Raw genomic sequence first — 16,091 nt, forward strand, 5'->3', positions numbered from 1 at the left:
GTGTCATGTTGATTACGACTATATATAAATAGTTTTCGTTGAATACAACTATTTTAATTAGACATTGTAACATTAGCAACTGGAAATGTAATAGACTAGTACGAATATTGACAGAAAAAAAACTCCCTTTCCCTATCAATTAAACAAACACGTGATTTCAAAGGGTATTGCATGCAATGGAGCTCTAGTTAAACCGAAGTCCGATATATATTTTAATTAACATCTCAAGATATATTCATGATAATATCAATATAAAGATATCCATGATAGATTATGATAGCTATGAGCGTACGATGCATGGGTCAGTAGTTATCCAATTACTTTTAGATGAGAACTGCACAACACAAAAAAAAAAAGAGAACTGAATAACATAAACATGTAACTTGTAAGTAAGTTGTTGAACGATCTGGACAATGCGATAAGAAGTCATAAATAAAGACTATTTTTGCACAATGCAGGGGGATGAAGTATAAAGTACAAGTTGCATGCAGATCAAGAACATGCAAATTACTAAGACAAATTTTGTTTCATTGCAACACTTTTGTAATGAACTAATCGTCTCCAGATATCTGAGATAATTAATTAAAGCCACGAGATTTTAATTAGCAACAGTAACTTGTTTAAAAATTGTGCATTTAAGTCATCATAACTATATCAATTTATCTTTTAAGTAGAACCAGCCCTGAACAATACTATGTGAAACATTTGCAGCAAGTTCCCAAAAATTTTTTAAAAAATTATATAGATATAAACCTCCAAAAATAATCTTTTTTGACTCCTAAACTGATAAAATATTTTTTACATAAAATATTTTCATAGGTCCCTAAAATCTCAGGGCCGACCATGTTTTTAAGCAAAAAAAACTATATCAATTCATCTATAATAAATAAATTACACTATTAATCCTTAGGGCTTGCTGTTAAGCCATGGAAGCTACATTGCACGGAAGCTTCATCGGACGTCCGCTTCCCGCTTCGGAACCGGAATCGGAATCGGAACTTTGTGGAAGCTTGCGGAATCTCGCTTCCAAAACGTTTCTAAAATATTCTCTTTAAAAACCTGCTGGAAGCTTATGATTCCGTTTTGGAATCTCGCTTCCGCTTTAAAAAAAAATACAATGTATATCAATAAAATATAAAACCATAGTTTTAATCTATATAAAATAAAAAAAATTAATAGTAACGAATATTGAGTTATAAATATACAAATATCAAAAATAATACTATAAATTATCTTTATGCATTGAGATTTTTATTAAAGATATAGCACATATTGAAACATATTGTGTCAATTATTTATGAAGTATTAAAAATAATTAATTTAATATTTTTTTGTAAACATAATTTATGTGTACTTTTACAGTTTTAATATAAAATCATTTCAAAATTATTATAAATGAATAAATGTTTTATTTCAAATTTAAATCATATAATTTTTAGTCCTAATTTTTTAAAAGTTTTATATATATATATATATATATGGATATACGCTTCCAACACGTACCCGCTTCCTAATATTTTAAAAAATCTCGCTTATGCGCTTCCTTACGCTTCCGCTTCCACGTACCCGCTTCCGTTTCCATGTAACATAGCATGGAAGCAAGTTCAACAAGTGAGAAATAATACTTAATTTCCCAAAACAAATATTGGAAAATACTTCTGGCCTGGGTTCATACTTTTTTGTTAGTAGATATGCAATTTATTTCTTTTTCTAAAAAGACAGTTTTTTTTATGTGGCCATATGTTATTATACTATCGCACAAACATCAATATAAACATAGCGTGCAAATTTATTATATATTTAGTGATAAAGTGACATAGTTAGATAAGCAATGTGTTAAAACTACGATTTCTTACACTACGTGATGTTTGAGTATTATTACAAATACGTCGTAAGATAATTTAACAATTGTGTATATATGTTAAAAATAAATTAAAAGGCATACGAAGGAATCTTGTGAAAGTGAGGTCTCTTTTGTTTTCTACTTTGAAGAAACTTTCCATTATTTAAACGAAAAACATTTGTCCTATTATAATGTATTATGTGTGTATATGGAACGGTGAGTTATTTTTCAATGTTAGGTGGTGAAAAGGAAAACCGCTATAAAGTAACACTACTTAGGTTGAATGAGGAGTTGGAATCCACTTAAAGTGGTTGAATTTATGTAAAATAAACATATAAAGCTATATATGCTATATACTATTGTTTTTTTTTTGAGAAAGGGGTTGCTACATACTATTGTTATTTTGCACTAATCCTTTCTTTTCTAATGTGTTAGATATATTTGAACTTAAAGTGCATGGGACAACCAACATGCTTCCATTCCAAGAGAAGACATGACTCGATAACTTGATACGTGTAAAGAAGCTAAAGCTGCTAAGTGTGTGTATCTTCACTTATATTAACCATATACATATAATTATTTGAGATATTATTTAAAGAAGAAACCCCATCATTGGTGATCCAACTTGAAAAGAAAGAAAGTAAAAAAACTAATTAGTACGATTTCCTCCAATTATTGGGATCAACTCTATTTGCCAGTTTAACTATATGGTAGCTTCTACCTGTTTTTTTTATAAATATGACTATTAATTTATGTTTTTTATAAGTGACCAAAAATATATAGGACCAGACCCAGATATATCAAATCTTCCAAAATTTAGTTTCTTTTTTTCCCCAAAATCTGGTTTCACCTAACTGAACCTAATAAACAATACATTTTGTATGAAACAGACAGTTTATTTTATGAAAACCTTTTATAAAAGAAACTCAGTATATTTGTATTAATATGTACATTACATTTTGTATTTATAACTTCTTGTTTTCAGCGCAAGAATCATTCGATGACGTGTTTTACAAAACTTTTCGTGAAAGATCTATTCATCCCGATAACGACGGGAAGCTAGATATAGGCACATAGCAAACGAGATACATTGTATCATTAACCAATAAGAATGAGAAATGTGAAAGACTCCATATATTTATAAATAGATGATTTGGATGTTGACAACAAAAAATGAATAATATGATTAAAGGAAATACATACGAAAAGAAAAAGAGAGCAAACATAGTTTGCTTTCTATGGACAGCTATCACTGAGTCACTAAACTACGCACACGAACAATGGGGTTCATGTGTTATTCTCTGGCTCTGTGTCCCAGATCAACAACTACTATGATATTTCATTTTGTTGAGACCAATTAAAATCTCCAAATCCTATATATGTGTATATAGATTCCCAGTGTTTCAAAAAAAAAAGTGTATATATATATTCCCAGCAATGGTTGAGACGATCTAAATTATATTATAGTTATATGTAACATATTAAATATGTAACATTTTTGTTTGTCTTGTTAATTTTTGGAGGTACTTGTACGACGTTATTAGTCTTTCTTGATGCTTATACTGATTTTGAATGATTCCTATATCCTATTTCTTCGATCAGTGCCAACTAACAAGCATGTTCACTGTTTTATGCTTAACTAACACCATCCATTTAGTAATTGTTAATTAAAAAGTATTGGATATGCTTAATGCATAAATATTAAGTTTCATAATCTATGTATGCACACATATATTCCCTAATTACAGCTTAAATCCCATCATGTCAAAGAAAATGAGATATCACAAAGCTATAGGGACCAATTAAAGCTAACAAGCATCTTAAAAAGGTAACGGGGACCATTAGTTAGATTCTCATTATTAGCTAATTAAGTTTTGCAATAATTCATGTTTCTAAGCATATACGTGTCACTTTAATGGTCCCCTCCTCTCTTCATTCTCTGTTTACTTCTCCCATTTTGTAGGCTTAGAGGAAATGTGTGTAGTATACATTGCTTTTAAGTTTAAATTAATTGGACGATTATGATTTCAGATCATGTGATCAAGTGATCTTCGTCTGGGGAGCAAATTTAGTTTCGTTCCAATAATTATCCACTTTCAGGTTTTCTGTACTATTTTTATAATCTTATCGCATTATGAGATATTGGAGAAAGGATACAACTGTATATTTGTAGAAGCCAAAGCTAGGGTTATAGGGTAAGTTGCTTTTAGATCTTTTAAATTGTTCTAGTGGTTATTGTTATATTAGCACTCAAGATATGTTCTTAGATTCCAACTAACAATTCTAATATATATATAACATATAATGGGGTAACTAACTAATATATATATATATATATATATATATATTATTTCATGTCTATATAGAAGCATGCTCGGCTCTGTGCATCTGCTGAGAACATATTTTCGCATGGCCCATTACAATTTTTTAAAAATTGAATCCCAAATAAAGATTCAAAAAAATTTCACTTAAGGAAAAATGTCCCAATTTTCTTTCTTTAGCTTCAATTTTTCTTGGCGCATAACCTAATTTACTATTGAAATGGGTCTGACCGGAAGCTGAGTGTAACCACCAAGGAAAACAATAAAAATACAAAAGAAGTTAGCAATTAAAACTCGTTTACACAATTTCTGCATATTTTAATATTTTTATTACAATTTTTTAGAATAATTATAAAAGAAATTGAACAGAAAATTTTACTACGTAAAATTCACAGTATTTAGAATTTTATCTGCGCACAAATCTTGAAAATATATTTACTTATATCATGTATTAATTTGTAGAAATCTTATTTTATGAAAACTGGATCTCATACTTTCAGTATAGAACTCTTTGGTCAATCACTGAACTGATAAAACTTCCACGACATACTTTATTTTATACATTTTTATTTTTAAAAGTAAAATTCCTTTGATACGTCGGTGATGATTAGTTGGGCTTTGATGATTGGTTGGGCTTTAACTTAAGACTTTAGCTTTATTTATTTTTAAACCACTAATCCTAACCAATAATGATGTAGCTTTAATTTTAAAGTTAAACTTTGCTACAACATCTACAGCCTTCTTTTTTTGTTTGTTCATGTTTTATTTTTTTTATTAAAACAACTTTTAAAGTGCTTTAGGAATTGTAGTATTTTTTTACAGCAAAAAAATATAAAGCTACAACAATAAAAACTACAAACTAACCTAAATTCTACAGCTACATTCCTATATTTACATTTCAACCAATCATTACAAGCCAAATTAATTATCGGGTCTTGTGCATAATCCAATGGGCCCAACAAAGTAATCAATATTGGTATATAAATCGGCCTTTTGAACAACACTGGGTAGTGTAATCTAATGCGGCCGTGTTGTTCGAGACAATGGGCCTTATAGTCCATAATGAGTGTAGCCCAAAAGAGAATTCGAAGAAACGGATAGGTTCCAGTTTTTGTTTATTTGTGTGGTTTAAGCAAATTTTAATAAGATTTCTTCTTCTTTTTTGCAGTGAGTAAGAATTGTGTTAGACATAAAAGAGTTTCTATTTGTTTCTTTGACATTTTATGTGTCTGAAACACACGTAAGAAAACTGCTGTATGTATATTTTACGACCATTTTGGTGATTTTCTTTTACAAAACGGAAACAATTTTAACATGTTAAGCTTAAAACAATAAGTAATGTTGGCGTGTTTTAGATTTTTTTTATAAGTATGATATTTACAACTGAAATGAAGCAAATGATCAATGAATTGTGTGCTAATCAGTACTAGAAGTCTAGGCTCAATATGGTTGATCTTGGTGCCACTAATATAAAGCTGGTAGGTTTCCAAAAATGTTGATCAAAATTTATGGTTTCTCTTGATAGAATCAAGGGGATAAGCTATCATATTTCTATAAGCAAAAAGGATGATAATGTGACGGAGCTAACACGAATTTACAGCATATTCTTGTTTTTTATACCAACAAATCCTAAACTCCAGACATACATATGTATATAATAATGTTATTACACGTAATAAACACTCATCGCAAAATCCAAACTCCCTTATGTACTCTATCCAACTCCAAAGCCTAAGTGTATACGTTTTTTTATTGCAACACTATTTAAAGGGATACCTAAACCACTATTCCAACTGGCGACTTGGCGTTAATATATAAAATTTCTCATATTTCATTTTAAATTAGTAGCTTAGCTGTGCAATTCTAATAAAATGAATAAAATAGTCAATAATGATATTGAATAAGCAAATGATTAAGATCTTTTAAAAACTATTGTTTAGTCATTGTCACGGCTGAGTTGTCCACTTGTCCCCAAAAATTTAAGTTAGAATAATGAGTATCCACTTCCTATAAATTATTGATATGAGCATATACTAGTTTATATAAAAGTTGTAGCGTTACACAATTTCGTATTTTCATAGTACATAGCATATACGGATATACCATTGGCTTGCCAATCTTTTAAAATAAATAGTTTGAACAAACCATTTGGTATAACATTTGATGGTTATTCTCTAGTTGGAAGAATCTCTGGTTTTAAATTCTACAGGTTCACTCACTCATGGTTGTCGTAGAGCAAGATAGATGTATAAGGGAAAAGAATTGTTAACATATGTTTTTAAGGCGGACACTATTAATTTACGTAGATTATTTGGAAGATAGTGTCAAGTTGTTTGTAACAATCAATCAATAAAGACAAAGTAGGAGAAAAGGAGACAAAAGATAAATGTTGGAAGTTGAACCCTACCTCTTGTTCACTTATCCCAGAAAGATGTGTTTTTGGCAATCGCGTAAATTTTGGAACTGACATTTTTTCCCGTGCCATTTGATTCTCATCTTATTCTTTTTTAAATATATAACAAAAATTGATTTGACCATTTCAAAGACTATAATTTTTTTTTTGCAATTGTAAAGGGGAGACAAGATTACAAGAATCAACGATTTTCGTGTGTTGATCTTCACTTTGCACTTCGAACCGGAATTTCTAGCAACGGTAGATATAGCCGTTTACAATCCAAACGACTAGTCTTTTCAAGGCTACGAATATTGCGAAAGTACGTAATACTAACTCGATGACCGCTTAACCATATTCTAAACTATTGTCATGACTCATAACTCATGAGTAAGACATTTCTACACAGCCACAAGATAGTGTATGATGTATGGATCTCCTTGGAAGAACGTGTGACAAGATATGCCACAACAACTCCCATATTCATGCATTAATTCAGAAGACAAAAAGATGCATTTATACAACCTGTCCCAACTTAATCTTACGCCCACTCGAGCTTTTGCATATTAAAGCAATGATAAAACAAATTTATAATTTATATTTGAAAATAAAATTTAGTATATTATATATCTACACCATACTGTCTAGTGGTTTGTGATAATATTACGAACGTGGTGGCATCGTTAAAGTTAGATCCGTGTACATACATGTTGATAATATATTTACATTCACATAACAGAATAGTTGCATCTAAAAATATATTAAAAATAAACTTGATAGAAGTTTTGAATCTCGAAAAAGACAGAGATACAAAAATATCAACACAACAGAATTTTTTTTTTTTTGTGTTCCCTCGTTCATCAATGCTAAAAGAGAGAGATCCTGATGAACACGGGTGCAGCTGACCTTTCCGTACATACGCAACGGGAGTCTGTGAACGATGGTAATCCTTGTGCACACGGGTTTTGTAAACATTTAGGTTTCTGTTATTGTTTGTTTATGTTGATAAATGCATTATAAACTTTATTAAACTAAAAATATATTTTCTATACCAATATTACTAAACCTAAACGTTAGAACTTCTTTTCGACAAACATTAAAACTTAGACGCACATATAAACATCTGGTTATATATCCAGCCTTATAATTAGATTTTGTGAAATTTATTTTTAATTGTAAACGCAAAAAAAAACAGCAATTTTGTCTTTTTTTCTTTAGTTGTTGAAGTAGTCTTTTTTTTTTTAACAACTTTGTTGTAGTCAAAGATAGGTTTTATGGCACCTTTTTGTTTTGGACCAACTCTTTGGAATCAAACTATCCGATCTCTCCAATGATTCGGAGTCTCTTGAAAGGCGAAGCATGTGGATCTAGAATTTTACACTCTTCAATCTTTATCACTCAACTACTATACTTGGTGTTTCAGAATATATACAGTTTTAAGTCGTTATTACTTCAAAGACCATATTTTCCGTCTATTACATCTATTTAATTATTTGTCTCATCCTCTATAAAATACATTTTCTTTTTGCAAATACATTAACGATAAATCAACCAGGATACATACAATGGTTAATGGTTATACTTTCTGTATTAACGTTGTCACCATTCGAGTTTTAAAAATATGGTGAATACACTTTCAGTATAAAATAAAATACTCAAAATATGATGAAGACACTATGACAATACGCAGAATTATTTTAATAATGGTGACACAATGATAATATCTACTGTCAATATTAACCCAAGAAAAATGTATAACATAGTAGAATATATGTTATTGTTGATTGACAATAAAAATATGAGACTTTGAAGAAAGTTTATTGTATATCACAATAAAAGAAACAAAATATGGAGAATATTGTTAAAATATCAACTGAATGATTATTCATTTATATATGATCACGGTTTTCTTTAAAGAAAAATGAATTAAATCTAGAGAAATTACATCTAATAGACAAAAATAAATCAAAATTCACTAACTAACTAAAAACACATTTTATTTTCTACTTTCTCTTCATATCTTTCTCTATTCTTTCTTTAAAAATCTAATTTCACTTTTGGATCCAACCAAATTAAGTTTTTTTTTATCAATTATTTCCCCCAGTATGGACCGGAATTTAATAAAAATGTTAAAGTAGCTTTCAACCGTCGATCAAGGACCATGTCGCCTGATAGAGAGCATCTCAATCGTTGATGTCTGCTAATTTAATACCAACCCACCAATCAAATTCAGAAAAGCTGTACTTATTGTTCTTTATTGATTAAATATCATATACCGACGGCAACAATAATGGTCCCACATGCCGGTAATTAAAATATCAATATCATATCGCCTTATGTGTTTTTTCCTTATTTAAGACAAGAATCTCTTCTACTCCAGAACAGAAGAGAAACAAAGAGCAGAGAGAAAGAAAGTGAGAAGACTCTCTAGTTCATCCCGAAGGTTTAAAAAAAGATAACCATGGACGCTTTTGATGCGATTCCTAATCATGTGGTCATCGACATTTTGAACAAAGTCGCTGACGTCAAAACGCTGATACGATGTCGTTCCGTCTCGAAACGATTCAACTCGCTCGCTGCTCAGTCAGACTCGCTCCTTCTCCAGCTCGATCAGATCCTCGGCGCCGCCGAGCCGGAGCCGGAGGTTAATTCTCCGGTGGCTAGCTTCTTCCGTTCGATCTTCAAATCCATCCTCCCGATCTTCTCCAGATCCGCTAAACCGGCCGAGACTCCTAAATCTCCGGCTCAGATTCTCGCCGGATTTAACCGGATCCGGAACCTGGACGTGGAGCTATACGGCGGCGACGCCAATCTCGAGAAAGGCGCCGCCGTCAAGTGGAAGGCGGAGTTCGGAGAAACTCTCAAGAGCTCCGTCATCGTCGCTTTCCGATCGGCGACGGTCAACGCATCGGCAACGGAATCTCCGGTCAACGCCGTGGAGACCGATTCGGAGTTCGTCTGCGGTTTAAAGACGCGCGTGGTGTGGACGATCAACGCGCTGATGGCGGCCTCGACGCGCCACCACCTGATGGGAGACTTGGTGAAGGAGCACAAGGAGATGGAGAGACTAACCGTGCGCGACAGAGACGAGGAAGGGACGGTGGTGATGAGCGCGGCGGGGATGAAAGAGTACAGAGAGGCGGAGGCGCGTGTGGACGAGAAAGGCTTGGGAGTAGAGCGCGTGAGGGATCGCACGGAGGTGCCTAACGTGAGGATGAGTATGAGACACGCGCCGATGCTGAAGCTGAAGAGCGGGATCTGTCTCGAGGCCGCGACGCTCGTGGTCGTAAGGCCGAGCGGCGTGAGTTCCGATGATAATGATGCTGAGCTGGCGACGGAGGCGTTCGCCGCCGATTGTATGTACGGTGAAGCCGTTACGGCGTTGCTTAAGCGTAGGAGAAATGTGTTAGAGATGAATTCCTTCTAGAGTCGATGGAAAGGGCCCAATGGGCTTTTGTTTGTTTGGCCTTTTTATGTATAGTGTATACCGACAACACCGTACGAAGCCATCTGTACTTGATGGCGTACGAGTTTGGTCAAACTCGAATTATTACATTAATAGAATATGATTACCACATTAAATGCGTTGTTTCGGTATTAGTACAAACAAACAGTTGTATTTTATTATGTAAGATTCCCTTTTTGTCTGAAGAATCACGAGGTTTATGATGGTGTGGGTATTATATGGAATTAAACCAAGCAATTAATAATTAAGCAATGAGAGTCGAGATTGAATTCTATTGGATCCCAGTTTAAGCCCATTATAAGGCCCGTTAAGATCGCTCCTAGAGAAAAGCAAGTATAAACTAATAATCTAATCGATGCTGATCTCTTTCAAGGTTAAGTTTATGAGCTGTACTTCGACTTTTCAATATCCTTATCGAATTTTCGTGAACAAAACAAAGTATATATAAAGAATTGAATAGATATCATAACCAACACATAGTTTAATATACTAAGCCTTTGTAGCCATTGGGTGGTATTGTCACTATCATGATCAAACAGATTGTTATTTGATTAGGTCACTCATATAATTCTTAACATTAAAATTAAACCATAATTTAATCTCCTGTTATAAATAAAAGGTGGTCCTATAGATGATATCAGAATAAATTTCACATATAAAAGTTTGATTAGAGAGTGAATCAACCATAGCCTATAGGTATGAATGATGCTTCAATCCAAAACTTTGATTGCAAGTTAAAAGTGTTAGGCAATACAATTTTCATATTTATCAGGCTTCCTTTTGCCACATTTGTCATGGATTTTGTCGCAATTAAGCTTATGTTTACGACATACTTATACAATTTATCTATACTTAAAGTATATGTTTGATTGTGATTTGAGAAAGAAAACTAAAAGACTTAAATTTGTTAAAAGGGGTAAGATGTGAAATGCCTAACTTTTTTCGAATGGGGCTGTTAGTGCCAATGGCGCCTACCCACATGCTTTCTCAATGTTGTCGCTCTCAAGAGCACAACTAAATCAAACACTATCTTTATCTTTACATAAGTTTTTTTTTGTTTGGAAATTAGTTTTAAAACAATATATGTTCCTTTACACAATTTATGTATGAAGGAAGTGTTGCTTAACTATTAAATAAAGCTTTATTTCTAGTGCTAATGGCCTACCTCTATGTGTGATGCAACTTAACATGATAACACATACCTAACTTTTCATTTCATCTTCAGTCTATTTGATTGCTGGGGCATGATAGTTATTGTCATGTGATTGTTGGTCCAAATGCATATTTATCATTCCAAGAAATATGTACTGATAAAGGGATCAACACAAAAAGCGCATCATTGGTAAAATGTAAGTGAACTAGAGTGAAAGTGGGGAACCGGCATGCCTATTTACCCATTTCATGTAAATTATAGTAGTAACAATTGAGTTTCATGATTACTAGTAAGACAAAAAGTGTATTATTATTCTTATACATGTTCTCAAATGTGTATTATTGTCTAATGATCTATAAGAACTCGCAACAATTCATCAAGTTTCACACACAATAGTTCTCCTACCAAACGTCCAAAATATCCATGCTATATATGTTTTAGTTGGGCTATGAAATGACGATTAGAGGAAGAGTTTAATGAAAAATGCTGGAACCATACTAAAATTAAAGCCGGAACCAGAGCTGCACCTCTTTCAGTTATAGTAAAGAAGGATAAACAAATTGTGTGGGAAGCATGGCAATAAATCAAAATATTGTGTTTGAAGCTGAAGTTTAATTTGTTACTTACCATTAGCACTGTGATTATTTGAACTATGAAATTGCAGAATATTAGAGAAATAAAACTCTTTGAAGAGAACCACAGTTTTAAAAAACTTTTCCAAATATTTGCATCTGCAATAATATTTTTCTAATTTTGAAACACTTATATCAAATCATTCATTTTCCATGTCGAAATACTTTTATCATACACTATTTCAATTCTTTATCACATCATTCTCATATCACATCATTCACATCCCTAAAAAGAGTTTGCACTTCTGAAATTCACATTCATTTGGTGTTTTAGTTTGGTGATCTAGTTGGATGGTAGTTTAAACTAAGAGATGGCAAATGAGAATCGATGAGTGTGTGGTTGAAGATAACAACAACAAAGGGAAATGTGACCACACAACTTGTGAGTACCATTGGATTAAGAAGCAAGCCTCGTGCCTAACGATCTTTTCCTTTATTTCCTCTATACCATTGTCTTTCTTTTTCTTATTCATATAATAATATTATGATTATATATTGAGATTGCAAAAGTAAAGCCCACGAAAGTTTTCCAACTTTAATATATTGGAGCATTCGACTATAACCCATCATCACCCTTGTCACATTCACATGTTATTCTCTTCTTCTTTTTTTGTGTGAATAAATTAGATGAAAAATGAATATATTTGTACACACACATAAGATGTTTATATAAAACCGGACTAGAATAAAAAACCTTTGAAATTTGATTGTGGATCGACTTATCGATAAACATAGGAACTATGACCAATGCATTCTGTCTTTGTAATCAAGCTTATAGAGGTAAAATCTAGACTGGTGGTACATGGGTTTATAGTGACCAAATATTGATGTCATATTTGTTCACTATATGAATACAAACTCATCAGTATGATAATGGGATAAATCTCAAAGTGAAATGATTAATAAATATCCCCTATATATTAAAAGAGAAGCATTACAACATATTTTTGTAACCACATGTCATCACCACAATCACTCTTAAAATTCTTAGAAAAATATGTTGGTCCATATACATATATAATAAGTTTTTTATTAAACTAACCATAAATTAATCATAAATGTTCTTCATTGTTTCCTTAAATAAAAATCACGGAATTACCTAATATGACTAAAGTATATATGACACTTAAAGATTTGATAAAAATTAGTCTATTCTCTATCATTTTTTTTTAAATTTTAACTTATTAAAATAAATTAAACAACCACATTAATTATATAATAAAAATTTAGATATTTTCCTATATGTTATATTTTGAATTTTTAAAAACGAATATAAATGACTAAAGTTGTTAAAAATCTCACATTAATTTTTTTTTGATCCATGGTTTAAAATTTATGTTATAACAAGATACAAATGATTACGAAATTACATAAGTAGGAAATCTCATTTAATAAATATTATATATATATATATATATATATGTATATTAATATTTTTTTAAAAAAAATTATATACCATATAAAATAAATAAGTATTTTAATTTTGAATTTGCTTTGAATTTTTTTGATAAACATTTTGAACAATTATTAACAACTTAATATTTAGATTTTAAACTTTGCATTGAATGTTTTTAAAATTATAAATTACTAAAACTATTAAACATCCCACAAATGTTTTATTGTTATCATTGATTTAAAAAATTTGTTATAACTAAATACAAATGATCAAAAATAATATGAGTCTAAAATATTTTTTAAAAAATGTCAATATTAAAAATGTACTATATATCTATGTTAATATCATTTATACTTAATTTTATACCATATAGAATAGAAAAAAGTGTTTGTGTGGATTAATACAATTTATTTAAGTATTTGTACTAATTTAATTATATACATAATAGTTACTAAATTTTTAATTATTTATTATTTCATAATTTGTAAAAAATATATAATACTTAAAAATAATTTATATATAATATTCATTCCGCGCAAGGCGCGGGTCTTAACCTAGTGTATGAATAATAAGAAGAAGTGGTGAAGACCATTGAATGTTGAAAGTAAATGATTCAGTCAAGAAGCTTCTTGTTTAAGTTGGAATAAAGTGGTTATAAACCAATTTCACTCATTTGACCCCTACACATCTTCTTATTCTTCTTCTGCTTCTTCATATTTATCCACCAATTTTACAAAGACAGTTGGTAGTGCACCACCGATTTTTTTTTTTAACTTTTAACTTTTTGTTGTGAAAAGAGTTCCAACAAAAAGAGAGTTTTTTCACACAAAAGCAAAAACATGTAAAAGCTGTCACAAGAATTTCAAAGCCTAAAAAGAAAAAAAGAAGAGTTTTATAAAACCAAACATAAAAAAGCTGAACACTTCCATTGCGAGATCGATCCAAAAAAAAACAAACACCAAAAAAAAAAAAAAAACAGAGAATAAAATTAAAAAGACAATGATCAAAGGAAGAGAAGGAAACAGAGGATCTTCTTCTTCTTCTGGTTACTCTGCAGACTTGTTGGTTTGTTTCCCTTCAAGAACCCACTTAGCTCTTACACATAAACCCATTTGCAGCCCATCTCGCCCTTCCATCTCCACCAACCGTCGTCCACACCACCGTCGCCAGCTCAGCAAACTCTCAAACGGCGGCGGAGGAGGAGGGCATAAGAGTCCTGCTTTGTGGGCTAAACAAGCAAGTGGTAAGAACATGGGTAACGACGAGATAGCTGAGCCCACTTCACCTAAAGTCACGTGCGCCGGTCAGATCAAAGTCCGGCCGAGAAAATGCGGCGGGAGAGGAAAGAACTGGCGGTCAGTGATGGAGGAGATAGAGAGGATACATAGCAACAAGTCGCAGAGCAAGTTTCTTGGGTTGAAGAAAGACGTGATGGGTTTCTTGACTTGTTTAAGGAACGTCAAGTTCGATTTCAGATGTTTTGGTGATTTCAGACATGCTGATGTCATCACTAGCGAAGACGAGGAAGACGATGAACAAGAACAAGAAGAAGAAGAGGAGAATACTAAGACTGTTTTCTCCAAATGGTTTATGGTTTTAGAAGAGGAAGAGAGCACCAACGACGAAGACAAGAACGACAAGAAGTGCGTCGTTGATGAAAACGCAGACGCGGAACCGGCGGTTCCGCCGCCGAACGCGCTTTTGCTGACGAGGTGTAGGTCGGCTCCAGCGAAGAGTTGGTTAGAAGAGAGAGTGCAAGTGAAAACAGAGGAAGAAGAGATGAGTGTGAAGAAGAAGAGTAAGAAGGATTTGAGATCACTGATGGAGGAGGAGAATACGGAACTAGTGTTGATGAGATACGATACTGATTATTACAGACTCTCTTCGGACATTGCTAAGGAGACTTGGGTTGTCGGAGGAGTTCAAGATCCTCTGTCTCGGTGTCGAAGCTGGAAAAGCTAATTTTTACCAGATCTATTTCTCACTTATTAATCATCGTATTTTAAAGATATGATTAAGATTTTTTTATACTATTATTTTGATTATTTGTTTATTAATTTTGGTACTTGTTTTCACTTTTTTTTTCTCTTGGTTTATTGAGTTTCTAGGGTTACTCTGTTGAGTATCTCAAAATATTTACTTTTACTTTGTTTCAGTGTGTGTTTTTTCATCACGACGTTTGTAACGTAACGTAAATATATGTACATGGCTTTTATTTGACACAAATATGCTTAATAGATAATTTTTTTTCTGTATTTTTGTTGTGTTTGAAGTTTGAGCATATATGTTCCCGATATGTTATGTGTGTATTTGTAAACCACTGAGGAGTTTGATAAATGAAATATGTGATACGAAAACCATAAGATAAAATTCAGATGAAAACATACATTTCAATTTGCACCGTCCTTTTACAACAGACAATAACTCCGTTTTTATGTTTGTATCATATAGTAAACTTAAACATATAATAATAACTCATGGTTTCTGGATGGAGATATATAACCAGATTGAATGTCACACACACACGTTGAACATAGCGATCAATAACACACAGGTTAGTTCTCTTCTGCCTGATAGTAACTGAATAAGACATCAGCCTACTATGTAAGAGTTTCCTCGATTTTATGGAGAAGCGCATAACAAGAAACAAACCTATAAATGATCATTGTCAAATGTCAATAGACAAAATAGTATTGTGAAAATAACTCTCACAATAAGAATAATTCTCATACGGCACGCTAGTGAATTTTATTTTATAAGATGTCTTGTCTAATTCCTTTCACTTTGCATGGTTTGGTTTAAAACCTCTAGCTAGTCAATGAGATATGCCGTTTCTAGTCTATAACCCAAGCTTCAAAGATCAAAACTGTAATATTGAGTTTGTTAAA

General features: G+C 32.0%; 2 protein-coding genes across 2 annotated transcripts; both read left to right on the plus strand.

Moving 5' to 3' along the window:
* Nucleotides 1–8,863: 8,863 nt before the first annotated feature.
* On the plus strand, nucleotides 8,864–10,225 carry LOC103832236 (F-box protein At1g78100). The gene has a single exon (XM_009108211.3). The coding sequence runs from the start codon at nucleotides 9,018–9,020 to the stop codon at nucleotides 9,981–9,983; it is 966 nt and encodes a 321-aa protein (XP_009106459.1). The 5' UTR covers nucleotides 8,864–9,017; the 3' UTR covers nucleotides 9,984–10,225.
* A 3,451-nt stretch (nucleotides 10,226–13,676) lies between these two features.
* On the plus strand, nucleotides 13,677–15,429 carry LOC103832237. Its single transcript, XM_009108212.3, has one exon. It carries the CDS (start codon nucleotides 14,203–14,205, stop codon nucleotides 15,163–15,165), a length of 963 nt encoding a protein of 320 aa, XP_009106460.1. The 5' UTR covers nucleotides 13,677–14,202; the 3' UTR covers nucleotides 15,166–15,429.
* The last annotated feature ends 662 nt before the right edge of the window (nucleotides 15,430–16,091 follow it).

The sequence above is a fragment of the Brassica rapa genome, chromosome A07, assembly GCF_000309985.2.
Source record: "Brassica rapa cultivar Chiifu-401-42 chromosome A07, CAAS_Brap_v3.01, whole genome shotgun sequence".
In the NCBI taxonomy this organism is placed as follows: Eukaryota; Viridiplantae; Streptophyta; class Magnoliopsida; order Brassicales; family Brassicaceae; genus Brassica; species Brassica rapa.

Excerpts from the sequence above, each read along its gene's own strand:
- LOC103832236 (XM_009108211.3), top strand. The coding sequence starts at position 9,018 with ATGGACGCTTTTGATGCGATTCCTAATCATGTGGTCATCGACATTTTG.
- LOC103832237 (XM_009108212.3), top strand. The coding sequence starts at position 14,203 with ATGATCAAAGGAAGAGAAGGAAACAGAGGATCTTCTTCTTCTTCTGGT.